This window comes from Macrosteles quadrilineatus, unplaced genomic scaffold, assembly GCF_028750875.1.
Source record: "Macrosteles quadrilineatus isolate MER2022 unplaced genomic scaffold, UCM_ALF_1.0 Scaffold_1__1_contigs__length_201487025, whole genome shotgun sequence".
Classification (NCBI taxonomy): Eukaryota; Metazoa; Arthropoda; class Insecta; order Hemiptera; family Cicadellidae; genus Macrosteles; species Macrosteles quadrilineatus.
In genome coordinates this window covers 130,309,071-130,325,840 of record NW_026542594.1, presented here as the reverse complement: position 1 = coordinate 130,325,840, position 16,770 = coordinate 130,309,071, and the positions used below count along the sequence as shown (strand labels likewise).

At 37.2% G+C, this 16,770-nt stretch overlaps 1 protein-coding gene across 2 annotated transcripts in view; it reads right to left on the bottom strand.

The window, feature by feature from the left end:
- LOC128984948 (G protein-coupled receptor kinase 2) overlaps nucleotides 1-970 on the bottom strand; it is a 193,470-nt gene extending 192,500 nt beyond the window's left edge. For both annotated transcript variants that reach the window (XM_054404321.1, XM_054404327.1), the window contains exon 1: nucleotides 608-970. In XM_054404321.1, coding sequence (XP_054260296.1) covers nucleotides 608-659 — 52 coding nt within the window. In that variant the 5' untranslated portion in view covers nucleotides 660-970. The remainder of the gene's footprint in view (nucleotides 1-607) is intronic.
- Between the last annotated feature and the right edge of the window lie 15,800 nt (nucleotides 971-16,770).

Below are 16,770 nucleotides of genomic sequence, written 5' to 3'. Positions count from 1 at the left end.
TTCAACCACCTACCATCCCATAACTTAATAATAAAGGCCCTAAAGGAAATGGAAGGCGCTAAATTCAAAATTGCTTTAAAGAATTGGCTCATCAAAAATTTCAAATTTAACTTAAACCCCGCTTCGGCATAACAATTTGGAAGAACTTACATTTTGAGTGATCCAAGTTGATCCCAGGTAGTGCACTAAGAGGTAGGAAGTTAATCCTTGTTGTTTTTTATATAGGCCTACACTTAAATTTCATTTTTTATTTTAGGCCTATTTGAAAATGACTCTAGGCTACCTTTAGATTAGGAAAAGATAAGTTAGCCTAGGTGGCAGCACTGTAAGTCACTAATCTTAACTTAAAGGTTATAGGCTCAGGCCAACATGAATTGAGATAGGCTAGCCTAATGTTGTTAAGTACATAAGGGTAAACTGATTAACAACGTTATGGGTCAAAACACGTTCTACCAAATTAACTAAATCGCGTTTCTTTACAAGTAAAAAAATGGCCAAGCCTAAACACAAGGCCCAAGTTGGGCCTATGATAATTAGTCCTATTTGGATTGTGGAAATCAATATTAGATCTTAGTCAGTTATTTTATTCAGCTTAGTATACACCAACCTTCTCGAGCTTTTAAATATACGGTGTTCGCAACAATATTCTCTAATTCCATGAGTTCCAGTTTGCTTGATTTCCCGTCCCCCGGGCCGATATCGACCCTCTCCCATGAAAGATGTTTACTTCAATGTAGACGACGGGGTGTGGTGGAGCGGGGAAGATGGCGTTTTCAGTTCTCCAATGTTTAACACATAGTAGGGCAATGCATTACAAAAGCATGTCACAGTTTAGTTTACACCAAAAGAATCTGTCGTGATATAAATTCTATGAACAAAGCACGACACGTACAGCAGGAAGGCTTCACAAAAAAAGTAATGAAACTCCCTCCTTAGCATTACATACAAACTAAACGTCGTCCGCTGCGAGTGCGAGATACTGTACCTTGGCGGCACGGCACAGCCTTTTTGATTGGGATAGATTAAACGGATGCTGTGTGCATCGACCAACAAATTGAGAAAAGCAAAGCAGTGCAATGTTATACGTGTATAGACATATAAACTAGAAACATTATAATAACATGTGCAAAGTTATCTTTCTTAGGATCATCATGTTTGCCCCTTTGAATTCACATTTTTGCTTAATTAATTTCTAGCATGCCGATCCTCTGACTTTTCATGGCGTTGAAAAGTGCTAAAAGACTATCATTGGCTATAAAATAGTAAAATAGAGGGAGGAGTGTTTTCAATTAATTACTATAATATTATAGTAATTTAGTAGTTAACTAGCTGTTGTACCCGTGCTTTGCTACGGGAAGAGGACACAAAATAGAAACATTTTAATCTTTATATCTGTTGCATAATAGATGATAATAGTTACACATCTGCCAACCCTTTTAGAAACAAAATTCAACTTTTATAGCCTAGCCTTAATAGAAACGTTTAAGTTATGACTTTTAAATCTGGTAAGTAGTGGCATAGATAAAACGGTACTTTCCTGTTAAAGGGAACATTCATTATTATCGATGATTTTTTTCTCGATATATCGATATTAACAAATTGAAACATATCAGCTGACAACTACGAAAAATATTGTTCAGAATTAACAAACAATAATGAAATGAAACTGTTAAATAAAATAACCTAACATAACTAACCAAACTTGCCGTAACATTTAAAAATTCCGTGTTTATAACTTGCCTTTTATATTCAAACCCAAACGTAATTTTTAAATGGTACAGCAAGTTTGGTTGGTTATGTTAGGTTAGCTTAGAACAGTTTCATTTCTTAATCCATATAATAGACTATTTTAGTCTAAACAAGATCAGTTAGTTGTTGTCAATTTGTAATCGATCGGAAAACAAAAACATCGATATATCGAGAAAAAATCATCGATAATAATGAATGTTCCCTTTAACAGGAAAGTACCGATAAAACATACTCCAGTAGATTTCTCATCCTTATGGAACAGCTGAAGACAATTTTATTGTTAGTTCTGTACGGTTTATGTAGAGGTCGTGTTTTGTTTACAATTTGTTTCCCGTTATTACAGCCATTTAAAACCTCGTTTAGCCAAATAATACGATCTAATCATAAACAATAACTTGTCCCCTAGTTATATAACCAAACAGTAAAGCACAAATCAAGAAATTAACCCTAAAATAATGGAAACAAAGTTTCGTCGACACTAGCGCCTTTGTGTCACGTACATGAACTAGACACGAAAAACGTGCTTCAAAATTTACAATGGGATGAGAAGTCTACTTGTGGATACCACCATGGACTAACCAACACAAGTAGACTTCTCATCCCATTGTAAATTTTGAAGCACGTTTTTCGTAGGCGAAGGTACCAGGTTCGAAACCCGTCTGGGCCAAAAACTTTTTTCTCGTTTTTTTCTTCAAAATTTGTGTTTATTAACCATTTAATCAATTTACTAAACTTATAATTAAGCTTTTCATACTAAATCTATATTATTTTGTGTTTTTTATGTTCAGGCCCAGACCACACTTTATCCCAGGGACATCCAATAGTAGTCCCATATGTCCTGAGAATGTCCTGAGGACTACCCTGGGATGACCTCGGATGTCCCACGGATATGCGTGTGAGCTTATCCGTAGGACATCCCCGGGCGGGGACATTACGCATTCCTGTGGATATCCTGTGATATCCCAAGTTGACCATAGGACCACTATGGGATATCTTGCATATCCTGTCGCAATATCCGTGGGATGTCCTGAGGAGAAAGTGTGCTGTCTGGGTTAATGTACCTAAATATACATATAAAAAACAATGTGATGTGCAAGTTATGTTAAGTTAATCAAACACAAGCAGTTAGAATTTGTTTAAAGTAGCCTCCAAAACATCCATACATTGTAATTTTCATACTGTTTCCATAAAAACATATCAATAACATTATTTTCATAACTTAGACGCTTTAAAAAATCCAAAGCAGAGCTAGAGTTGATACAGCAACGGTTATAGAATATTTTTTTCTATAATGATTGACATTGTTTTAGAATAAATAATCCATGATAAAAGGTTAGATTAAAATAAGCCTACCTCATTAGTTATGGAAAATATTATATTTAATTTCTTTGAATCAGCTGTCTGAAATTGTGAAATATGCAGTTTAGCAGTTCTTTTTGTTTACATTAAAATGTCAAAGCAAATGTAAACAAACATTGTTAGAGTTATCATCGCAGCCATGGAGACCAATCAATATTTACTTTTAAAATGTTCACCTCAGAACTCGAAATGTGAATAGTCCTATAATGGTTCTTGGTATGATAGCTATATTTTTGTAAAGTTTAAGCCCAGTTGGTTCAGTAGTTTTTGCACCTATTAGTAATACACATACAGACAGACACCATTAGATTTTTATATAATAGTATAGAAGTATAGATTAGTAATACACATACAGACAGACACCATTAGATTTTTATATAATAGTATGGATAATATAGTAGTTGGATACTATCCAACAGTAAAATCTGAAGCATCAAAGCCTGTATTTATTTGTGTATTCATATTAAAATGAAATTAAATGATTTATTTGCCGTTGATCATGTAGATGAAATGGGCATTGTCATATGATTAATACAGTTAAAACAGATTGTCTGTTCAGTTCTTTATCTAAAAGATTTCTTTAGCCTGTTTAGAATTTTCAAATTACTAAAACAGCTGATGATTTAAAGATAATCCATTGTATTATATAAATAAACATTATTCCTTTCTGTTCTTCTTGTAAACATGACTTTTATTTTTTCTCTCTTAATTTTTCATTAATTTACTCAAACACTCCACAATTGTCATACATCTATATAACTAAAATCAAATTTCTATACATGTATTAAGATATTCATGTATCGTAATAATAACGTATAATATTGTTTCTTATTTTTATGTACATTCTATTTGAATATAGTATTTCCTTTATCACATTTGTCACATAATCAGTGTGTCTCACACAAGATTATAAAATTAAAATTGTTATAAGAATTAAATTACAATGCATGTGTGCGTTATCACGGAGTTAAATACAACAGAAACACATAAAAAGGGAAAACATGTGATGAGTGGCAATACCTAAAGTCAAATTCAAATGGCTTGTTGTTAATCAGCTTTAAAGAACAAACAGTAAGCAAACTATCTTAATGTGCAGGCTTTCGCGACCGTTGTCATTGAAATGAAATCCCTGGTGATGGTGTTCGGCGTCAACCGCGTCGTCAGTTGTATTTCACTAGCTGCCATGCGTTACACCCACCCTTACGGGGACGCGGAAAGGTCTCCCCCGGAAACATCACCCCCCTACGTCATATTGACGTCAGATACCGGGGGGTGATGTTTCCGGCCGCGGACACTCAATTTCAGTTTGAGTTTGCGTATTAAATAGATAATTATATTCACTTATCATATACAATTACCAGATTTTCTAATTGCAATTGATGTTTACCGGATACGTTACCCCCGATCGTTTTCAAAATGTACAACCCGGAAAGGTCTCCCCCTGCCATGATCACCCCCGGTATATAGGTAGCATCCTCAGTCTCGGCCTAGCCACTGAGGATGCCAGCGTCTGACAGTGAAATACAACTGACGACGCGTTTGACACAGAAAACCATCACCATGGATATCAGTAAGCAAACTAGCCATTCCATTCAATTCCGGATAAAAATTACTCAAGATATACAGAATACTCCTCTAAGAATGAGAGTGAGTCCCGACATCGTATAGAATAAAGCATACGGTGTTTTTGGCCTCTTACTTACTTTCCGTGTCCGGGAAATCAGACTTCGCTTTTCCAAAAATTAGCTACCGATATGGCTTTGTCATTCGCATGTAAAAGATCATCTAATGTGCAAGACTGGTCTAGGCGTGGGCAGATCAGCTGATGGCCAGGATCCTGAACAGCACCACACGCGCACAAGATATTTTCTTCGTCTGGTAAGAGACCCCATTTCTGCATGTTTGTCTTGCATTTTGGTACCTCGACCCTAATTCAATTTAGGGTCTTCCACACCGTGTAATGAAGGCCTCCACCAGGAACCAGTTCCTCCCTGGCTGGTATGGGAGGGTTAGTCAACGTGGCCTCCCACCTTGCCACCCGATTGCTTGAGAGTGATCCATCCAGGACTCGTGTCCGTGATAATTAAAAAGCTCTTTCTGGACCGAAGCCGTCGCTCTGCAGGTTGGTGGCCGTGTAATGGGTGACGAGGGTCTGTCTCTTGCTTAGTCCTTTCTGCGTCGGCAGCGACATCACGTCAGATTGATGGAGGGGCGATCCCTATGATAGGATAGAGTTTGTATACTGGGGTTGGTTTCAAACACCCAGTTAAAATCCGAGCCATGTCATTGACTGCAATGTCAACCTTTTTTGCGTGTGACGATGCATTCCATACTGGGGCAGCGTACTCCGCAGCCGACACACTGAGCGCTAAAGCTGAGGTTCTGAGGACATTAGGGTTAGCACCCCAGCATCTGCTGGTGAGCTTCCTGATGATTATTCCTCGCTGAGACTTTACCTCTTGTCGCAATACAATGCGCCTTAAATGTCAGTGTGTGGTCCAGTATGACACCAAGATATTTGGGTGTAGGACAATGCTGAAGACGGTCTCCCCGCCACCTCACATTCAACTCACGGCCTGCTAGGCACAAACTTGGGTCTTAGCAGGGTTCGGCTTGAGGTGATTTGCGTCATAGTACTGGGAAAGTTCATTTAGAGTCATAGTCAGCTTCTGTTCCACTTCTTTAAAACCTCCTACCTTGTGTCCTACCTTGTGCCGCCACCGCCGTATCATCGGCATATATATACTGACGTGTAGCGTTTGGCAACGGTTGGTCGTTTTAGTGTAAATGTTATAAAGAGCTCGGGCTAAGACGCTGCCCTGAGGCAATCCATTTCTTTGATTCCTCCATCTACTTTTCTTGCCTTGAAGGGACACGAAAAACCGCCTGTTATGAAGAAAAGTGCCTATAATTGAAGTCAGCCGATAGTCTTTGGTATTACTGTACACTTTTCCCAAGAATCTTCGATGGTTTACGGTATCGTAGGCAGCTGTTAAATCTACAAAAGCGACACCCGTGATCTGTTCTCTCAAACCCATCCTCAATGTGCTGGGTCAGGTTTAAAACTTGGCCACAACAAGACTTACCTGATCGAAAGCCTGCCTGTTGTGGAATGATCTTTTGTTCAGAGTATCAGACGTTCTAATATTTTATATGTGTGACATAAGAGAGAATCAGGTCGACAGGTTTTTGGCCTCTGTGGACATCAAAATGGAAAAGTAAATGGGTTCCCAGATCATAGACTATTATTTGGTCCATATAGTCTGTGCCCTTATCACGGCCACCTTTAACTCCAGGCCACGGTGTGGTAGATTTGGTAACGTTACAAGTAGTTTTGTCTAGCGCCAGACGTCCCATAAGATAACATGGCACCTACCGGTTGCGCGGAGTGGTCATATTTTTGACGGGGGTTAGTATTATGGCCCCCCAAGGGTAGATACCAATCGCGCGCAGCGGCCACTCTGCTCATCGAACCGTATATAATCCTTTCAACCCCCATACTCAGGTGTAGGAGAGCCAAAATCCAAGAATTAAGCCGGGTTTATACGCTCCGATAAAACATAACGACTTGTCTGCAACGACTAATCGTTACGTTTTGTCGTAGGTTGCGCTGACTATTTACACGTTCCGTTTTAGCGAATTTCCCTATAGGGAAGTAGCTATTACCGTAGGTGGTACGGTAAGACCTAGACCCGGGACCGATTTACTTTTTCATTTTGATGTCCCCAGAGGCCAAAAACACCATTCGTTCAAATTTTTATATATGTATATATATATATATATGTATATAGACATATATAGACATATATATATATATATATACGTCCGTGAACGCGATAAATTGAGTAATTTATTTTTGTCCGATTTCGATGAAATTTAGTTTAAAGGTGTAAAGCGGGATAAACTTGAATGAGTTCGCGAACCAGCACGATCGGACCATGGGAACGGGGCTTTACGGGGGGTTTTATGGGGTAAAAATTGGGTTTTCTCACTTTTGACCCTCAAAACACAAAATTTCCCGATTTCTCTTTAGACCTTTTTAAAGAGCTTAAAAAAAACAAATAATTTAGTATATAAAAGTATTTTTGTTCGATTATAGTAACGGAGAAAATTAAAAAAATTGTAAATTTAAAATTCCCATGTTATTCTTATGGAGAATATTGTCAAATGTTGTAGTTTGCTTGTTTATGGATATATTTTGATCAAACTTGGCAAATTTATTTATTTTGTACTAAGCTATTAATATTTTACTAAAAAACACACTTTATTAGTTTCCTTGTAGCAGCAAACCTAGGTACTCGTTAAACCTAATGTTATTAAAATATATTCAACTGAAAATCAATTCAGACAAATGGAAATTCGCTTAGTCGGCAGGTTTGCTGCGGCGGGGGCATTTTTTTCTTTGGCTCTCAAACCACTAGCAGATGTACCTTGTTGTTAAGTAGTTACCCTGTCAATTGTCTGCAGACGGGTCGATTTCTTTAAAATTGTTGATTAATTCTACATAGGCCAGGTCTTTTTTATTCCTGTCAGAATATTCCTTATGCTTGACTTGCCACAAACTCTTGTATAGGTCAATGAACTCTATTACAAAGTCACGAGAGGCTTGACCTATATGTGTGACATAGTAACAAATATGACACAAAACAGTAGGTAAACTACACTACACACTACACTACAGTCAAAATATACCACAGCGGTTAAAAAAAAACAGTACTACACAAGGGAGCGTTTCATAAACTCCAAATTTCACAAACTCCAACGCTTAAAATATTAAATAAACAGAGCGGTTCATAACCTCCAAATTTCATAAGCTCCAAATCTATAACATTCAAATAATCACTGTTTCACAATGTCCAAGTTTCACAAACTCCAACGTTTAAATATTAAATAAACAGAGCGGTTCATAATGTCCAAATTTCATAACCTCCAACGGTACAGTCTGGGCCAGAAGTCTCTCTAGTGGTTGCCACAGTCAGATAGCAGGCACCGTTCGCCAGCGCTCAACTACTGATTATACGTACATTTTAATGATTGAAGAACACTCAGATGTGTGACTCAAATATGTGTTAGCACACAATGTGCAAATGAAATTTACAATTTAGCGAATTTCCCCTATAGGGAATAAGCTATTAACGTAGTACTCATGGTAAGACCTGGTCCCGGGACCGATTTACCTTTTCGTTTTGAGGTCCCTAGAGACCAAAAACACCATCAGTTATATATATATTTATATGTGTGTCCGTTAGCGCGATAACTCGAGCAAAAATCATCCGATTTTGATGAAATTTGGTACAAACGTGTAAACCTACGTTTATTCGAACGAATTCGCGAACCAGCATGATCGGCCTATGGGAACTCTTAAGAATATATACTTATACTCTTAAGAAAGCAATTACGGAGCAACAATGATACTTCGTGTTACACCGCTACAACAGTGTAGCGCCTACTACTCTGCAGCGACTTCTGGCAGAGACTGTACCGTTGGAGCTTATGAAACTTGGAGGTTATGAACCACTCTGTTTATTTGATATTTAAACGTTGGAGTTTGTGAAATTTGGACATTGTGAATCGGTGATTATTTGAAAGTTATAGTTTTGGAGTTTATGAAATTTGGAGGTTATGAAACGCACTGTTTATTTATTATTTTAGACGTTGGAGTTTGTGAAATTTGGACATTATGAACCTCACCCCTACACAACAGTTAACTGGACCAACGCAACGTGTATTTTAATGTAAATTTCTTAAGGGTATGATAAGTTTTTAGAATCATGGGAGGTAGCTCGAATCTAAGAAATTGAAATAAAAAAATAATGAAGTTAAAATAATTTTAACAGAAAATTTGATAAAAGTGAAATAATGTGTATAAAATTGTCCCGATTAAAACCCTTCAGCTTTCTTTTTACTTTAAAACATTATGTTTACTAATTATTTTACTAAATTGCTTATATTTCTTATATTATAAGCATTCTTATAATTCTCCAATCGAAATCGATCACCACTTACCATCTTTTTTATATTTCTTGACATTTGAAGTTGTATTGAAGGAACGCTTGACATAAAATAACCACATTGAATAAATAATCAATTATTAAAGATTAAATGGAAATTTTCTGTTTTGTTTGATTTCAAAACATATGATGATGATTACTCCAAACTTTAGGCTATTTGTAAATTTATTAACAGTACCTAGGAACCGAGGTTTACTCGGGGAAAATCATTAGTTTACAGTACTGTGAAAGCAGTCTTAGTATTGCAGATACATAAATCCATTCCCAAACTCTAAACTGCTCGCCTTTACTACTTCCTTCACCACTCCCTACGACGCGTTGACCTGTTTCCCTCCCTTCCCATTGTATGTTAGGATTGCAGACACATTAATGTAATTGCCACAGACAGTTCTCACACTCTGCGCTGCTAGCCTTACTACGACATACACCATTTCCCACGTCATGAACCTGTTTTCCTCCCTACCCATAGCATTTTAGGATTGCAGATACCCTAATCATAAACATACCCTTCATAAACAGTTTCCACACTCCGGACTACTCGCCTAATACATCCTTCACCACTTCCTACGTCGCGGACCTGTTTCCCTTCCTTCCCATAGCATTTTAGGACTGCAGATACCTTAATCTAATCGTCATAAACAGTTTCCACACTCTGGACTACTCGCCTTTACTACTTCCTTCACCACTTCCTACGTCGCGGACCTGTTTCCCTAACTTCCCATAGCATTTTAGGATTCCAGATACCTTAATGTAATCGTCATAAACAGTTCCCAAACTCCGGACTGCTTGCCTTTAGTACTTCCTTCACCACTTCCTACGTCGCGGACCTGTTTCCCTCCCTTCCCATAGCATTTTAGGATTCCAGATACCTAAATGTAATCGTCATAAACAGTTCCCAAACTCCGGACATCTCACCTTGACTACTTCCTTCACCACGTCCTACGTCGCGAACCTGTTTCCCTCCCTTCCCATAGCATTTTAGGATTGCAAATACCTTAATCTAATCGTCTTAACAGTTCCCACACTACAGACAGCTCGCCTTGACTACTTCCTTCACCACTTCCTTCGTCACAGACCTGTTTCCCTCCCTTCTCATAGCATTTTAGGATTGCCAATACCCTTATCTAATCGTCATAAACAGATCCCACACTCCGGACAATTCGCCTTTACTACTTTCTTCACCACTTCCTACGTCGCGGACATGTTTCCTTCCCTTCACATAGCATTTTAGGATTGCAGACACCTTAATCTATTCGTCGTAAACAGATCATACACTTCGTAGGCCTACTGCTAGCCTTTACTAGGCCTTAAATGTATTGAGAAATCTTCAGTTTAATCTTTGCTAAATAGTAGTAAGTGATGTTTTTCCTTTCGTACTGTATTTTGTATTTTGTAATTTGCTAGTATACTGTGGGTAAATGGCTTATTATGAACACATGCTACAACTTCAAGTCTTTTGTTTATAGGCCAGTCAAATTGGACAATAAAATCGCAAAGCGTGATGTATTGCTGCATTTTTAATATGTTGTTGGGACCAGTTAGGGTAACTCAAAACCAAGTTTGCAGCTTCGAGATCCATGTGCTCCCTGCGTAATAAGTAAAATATTACAAAATGAATGTATCTTTTTAGTTTTTGGTATATAACTTATTAACAGTGCATTTTAGCGAATTTCCCATATAGGGAATAAGCTATTACCGTAGTACTCATGGTAAGACCTGGACCCGGGACTGATTTTTTTTCGTTTTGAGGTCCCTAGAGGCCAAAAATAGCATCCGTTCAAATTCATATATATATATACATGTTGTGATTTATTAAATAAAAAAGAATATAAAAAAAGGGTACTCATGTTATTTTACATATTATTTATTAATATATATATATATATATATATATATATGTGTGTGTGTGTCCGTTAGCGCGATAACTCGAGCAAAAATGATCCGATTTTGATGAAATTTGGTACAAACGTATAAACCTATGTTTATTCGAACGAGTTCGCGAACCAGCATGATCCGACCATGGGAACGGGGGTTTATGGGGGCTTTTATGGGGTAAAAATGGGGTTTTCCCATTTTTGACCCAAAAAACTTAAATTTTTGCAATTTCTTCCCAAACTATTTTGTAGAGCTTAAAAAAAACAAATAATTTAGTATATTGAAGCGTTATAATGCGCCTAATGGTTACGGAGAAAATTCAAAAAAATTGTAAATTTAAAATTCCCATGTTATTCTTATGGAGGATAAGTAAACTGTTGTAGTTTGCTTATTTATTACCATATTTTGCCCAAATTTGGAAAATGTTTTTATTTCTTACTAACTATTAACATTTTACATAAAAAACACTTAAACCCTCCCTGTTGCAGCAAACCTAAGTATGTGTTAAACTGATTCGATTTAAATAGGGAATAAATGTGATATTTTTAAGGAGACATTCTAGTGTAAATCCAATCAGGCAAATGGAAATTCGCTTAGTCTGCAGGTTTGCTGCGGCGGGGGTATTTCTTAATACTACTCAAATGTAATAATTAAAGTGCATGAAATTTCCAACAATTTAAGCATAGTTTCATGTTTGAGTGTCAAATAGTTTTTGAGCAATGATTTTTTTAAATATTACAATTTGTTTAAAGTAATTACCATAATTTACATTTTTCCTGGGCTGGACCCACAAAAATTGTGTAATACCCATATTATGACAGAACTCTTAAAAACTGCTTTTGTAGTAAATTTTATTGGCTTTCGTTTTATCACAAAGCCAAGTCTGTACCTTCAACACTTTTCTGAAAACTATACAAATAATAATTTAAGAATATCACGATTTTTTAAATTTAATGAGTTGAAATAATGTCCCCCAACCATTAAGTGACAAAAACTAAATGAGGAAAAACATATTTAAGGTTAAAAGTTATATTTAAAGATAAATTATGACAAAACATTCTTACAATTAGTATTTTGGCTTTTTGGACACTGAAGGCAAGGTACTGTATTAGAAATGTTTCCCGATTCAATCTCATCGGATAAAGACATATTATCGTCAGGGTCATCTTCATCCTCTTCAATACTGTAAATGGTAATGTGACATTTTGGCAATTCTTAGCAGAGCAAGAAGTACATAATGGTGAACGAACACTTTAGCCCGGCCTTACGACATGTGCAAGCACTCGTGCATCCCTTTTTGCACCTGCATGAAATTAGTTTCAGAAGGTTGGATGGAGCTTGACTGCATGAGGTTGTCACTGGAACCAATCCTGCTGTGCTATTTGACCAACCCCACTCTGTGGGATCCTTTTCAATCCCTAACCATTTTTGCACTTGGTAGTATGCTCGAAATGAGTAAAAGGAAGCTGCATCTTGGGTGGTGAGCAAGCGTGATAAGTTTACCTTAGCGCTGGCTGCTGCCTTTACAAACAGGCGGAACCGAAGGTATTATAATTCATCGTGGAATGTGTTGCCACCACACAAAGCAATTAGGCACTTTTATCCAGCTTGCTAGGAGGAATTTTTAGGGCGAGAATGGTGAAACCTATTTTAATCCCATAAAACCCCGTTCCCTTTATTACGATTATACTGGTTCGCGAACTCGTTCGGACGTAAGAATAACATTTGCTTCTAATTTAATCAAAATTGGATGAGTTTTACTCTATTCAATGTGCTGATGGACATACACGCACATTTACATAAACTTAAACGGAAGGCATTTTGACCCCGAATTTGAAGTCGAAAATGTAAATCAGTCCCGGCTGTGTATAAAATAATGATATTCTTTCGACATCTAAATAAACAAAATTATAAGGTTTTAGCATGGTTTAGCAAATTTTCTATACCTATATGGAATGAACTATTACCGTAGTACACGTGAAAAGACCTGGACCCGGGACCGATTTCAATACAGTACAAAATCAATAATATTCACCCTATAGATATAAATAGCAGATTAAAATACGACTTATCTTTTGTCATTTTAACTTAACAAAGTCATTTTTCCATTTGTTTTAATCAAAATCCTGCAAGTGACGTCCTTTCCTTTTAACCAGTGAACAAGCTTGACACAACAACAGGAGGTCGTCTTTCAGGCTCTCGGAAAAGGTGCTATGGGAAAAAGTACCACAATCAGCAATCAGCATGAGTCTTATTGTAGAATTGTACCTGTACAATTGTAGTTAAAATGCATCATATAAAATATTTGAAACAGCAAAAAAATGATATACCCTAGGTCTAGTAGTTTACGCAACGATTGTGTTCAAATCAAATCAAATCGTCCTTATTTCATATTGTACATAAATCAGTACATGGAATGGCGTCAAATATCTAAAACTTAACATAAAGAAAACAAGTCTAATAGCAATAAAACAATAATTTAATATATTTTCGTATTTTTTACTTACTGATAGGAAGTAGCTATTACCATGGGTGGTCTCGTTAAGGCTTAGTGTTGTAAATGGACTTAAATTATGTAGAATGATAAAGAGAAAGGTGTTTTAGGTACACGTTTTACTCAATTCAAAACCACAACATAGCTTTCCACAAAACACATCTGGTATCCAAGACAACTAACTTATACATAGAACACATGTGATACCAAAATGAACTATTCACACAAATCACATTTCAACACCCTCCTTATTTGTGGAATCCCTGGAACTTAATGCAGTCTCTGAATTTTTCACTGTCAAGTGCCTTTGTTGGAGAATAGGTGAAAATGTTTCATCATAATCTATTCCCCTCCTTTGGTCGAATCCTTTGACAAGTCACCTGACCCTTGTCATTTTCCTTTGATTTGAAAACCCATTTACAGTTTAAAGGTTTCCTCAAGGCTGGGGGTTCGACCAATTCCCAAGTCTTATTTTCGATTTGAGACTTAAACTCCCGGTCCATAGCATTCTTCCAAGAGTCTTTGAACTCGCTATTCAACGCTTCTTCGCGAGATATTGGATCGGATAGCTCGCCAGAGAAATAAGTAACATAATCGTTCAACACAGCTGGGAGGTTTCTGACGCGCTGCGGTCGAGTTGTTTTGTTGTCGAGTTGAGTTGTGCCCAGAATAATGTTCATGTCAGTAACATCAGTACCTAACATCGTCGTTACTTCGGTTTACACCGGATCCTGTTGGAAGCACATCATCATTATTGGTCACATCAGGACCGGTATGTGTCTGACCACTAGTACTGTCCTGACTATCAGACAAATTTCCTGTTGGTTCGGGAAACACGTAAAAATCTAAGTCTTTCAATAGAGAACTTCCCCATTGATTTTCAGAAAAGGTAACGTCTCTAGATATGAAAGTAATTTTCTTCTGAGGATCATACAACCTGTACCCTTTACTAAACTGACAATAACCAACAAATATACAGGGAGTAGATCGTGGACTAAGTTTTTTACGTTTCTCGGCAGGAATGTGAGCAAATGCCTTACAACCAAAAATTCTGAGATGTTGTAGAGTAAGCTTGTTACCTGACCACACTTGTATTGGAGTTGGTTCCACGGACCTGCATGGTGATCTGTTCAGAAGGTAAGCAGCAGTATTCACATCTTCAGCCCAAAAACTAGAAGGAAGCCCAGACTCTATCATCAAACATCTTGCTCGTTCTAGGAGGGAATGGTTGAGACGCTCTGCCTTTCCGTTTTGCTGAGGTGTGTAAGGACATGTAGTTTGATGCACAATACCTGATGACTTAAAAAACTCAGTTAAGTTTCGATTACTGTACTCTGTACCATTATCTGTACGCAACACTTTTATCTTCTTGTCAGTTTGTTTTTCAGCATACTTTTTGAACGTTTTAAAGTGACCATTGACTTCGTCCTATGATTTAAAAAAATAAACAAAACACATGTGACTGTAGTCATCTAAAAAGGTCAAAATATACCTAGACCCTCCAAGACTATTCACTTCCATAGGACCCACCAAGTCAGAATGCACTAGCTCCAGATAATGGCTACTTTCAGACTCACTCTTAGGAAAGGGTAAACGATGGCTTTTTCCTAACATACAGATATCACAAATAGTTTCTGGCTTACTACCAGAAATGTTGATATCATCAGCCAAGCCATCAACTAATCTTGTAAGGCTACCGGAATTCAAATGTCCCATACGCTGATGCCAGAGCGTTAAGCCACTGCTTTGCATGGATAATGCAGATGTGTTCATAGGCATATCCAACTTAAACAGATTGTTTATTAAACTAGCAGAAGCAATGAGCTGACCTGTTGAATTGAAAACTTTGGCTCCATCACTATTGAATACCACAGAGTTTCCTTGATTTACAATTTGACTCACTGATAAAAGATTAACTTTTAAGTTAGGCACATAATGTACATTACTTACATTTGCTTCCGAGACCTCACCAGAAATACATATTGGAAGCTCCAAATCACCGACGGTATCAGTCACCATTGTCTCATTATTTGCTGTGGTGATCGTTAGTGCTTGGCATTTTCTTGCGTTCAGAAGCATATTAGCGTCAACGCATAAATGACAAGATGCACCACTGTCTAAAAAGAACTCATTACTAACGCCTGATTGCATTGAAAATGCAGCAAAGAGTGACGTATTAGATTTACCAGAGTTTACGTTATTTTTGCTCACTACTCTTGTAGATGTACAGTTCTTTGAGATGTGACCGTAAACATTGCATCTATAACATCTCGGACCTTTCTTCGCATTTTTGTCCGAACTACTCGTGTTTCTGTTCTTTTGATACACTTTGTGAACTGTCCCTCTTGAACTGGAACCATACAGTGCAGAATCAGTTCCTGCAAAAGTCATATCACGTTGTACTGGAGACACATCTTGCAGTAACTTTGTTTTTATCGCATCCGCTGTGACTTTATTGCCTGAAGATTCAATTCCCATTATCATTGGTTCATACCGGATGGGTAATCCAGCTAGTAAGATTGTTCCAACCCATTCATCGGTCACCTGCAGACCCACATTTGTAAGCTTGTGAGCAGTTGTGACTATGCGGTTCACGTATTCCTCAACAGAACTACAATCTTCCAGCTTTGTAGTTATTAGAATACGGAGAAGTCCAACTCTCCTGCTTAAACCATCATCTTGAAAAGCCTTCGTTAAATTGTCCCAAGCTGCCTTTGCGGTGGTTGTGTTTTGAATATGTACATAATTCACCGGATCAACCAATAAGATCAGCTTTGACCGACATTTAATGTCCGTTTTCTTATCCTGTTCTACACCAGAAACGCAGTCCCACAAATCCAAATCTTCCAGGTAAGCTTGTACTGCAAACTTCCATGTGTCAAAATTCTCACGACCTTGAAGCCTTTCAATTGGTAATGAATTTTGAGTCATATTGCTGTTACAAACTTATGAAGTTGGTATTCTTTAAATGTAGCACTGAATAAAATATCCTGGGCCCATAACCTGTTGTAAATGGACTTAAATTATGTAGAATGATAAAGAGAAAGGTGTTTTAGGTACAAGTTTTACTCAATTCAAAACCACAACATAGTTTTTTCACAAAACACATCTGGTATCCAAGACAACTAACTTATACATAGAACACATGTGATACCAAAATGAACTATTCACACAAATCACATTTCAACACTTAGTCCCGAGACCGATATATTTGATCATTTTCTGCGGTGGGGATATTTACTGTAAGTTGTTTTTACACAAATTTATATTATATTTTTTTTT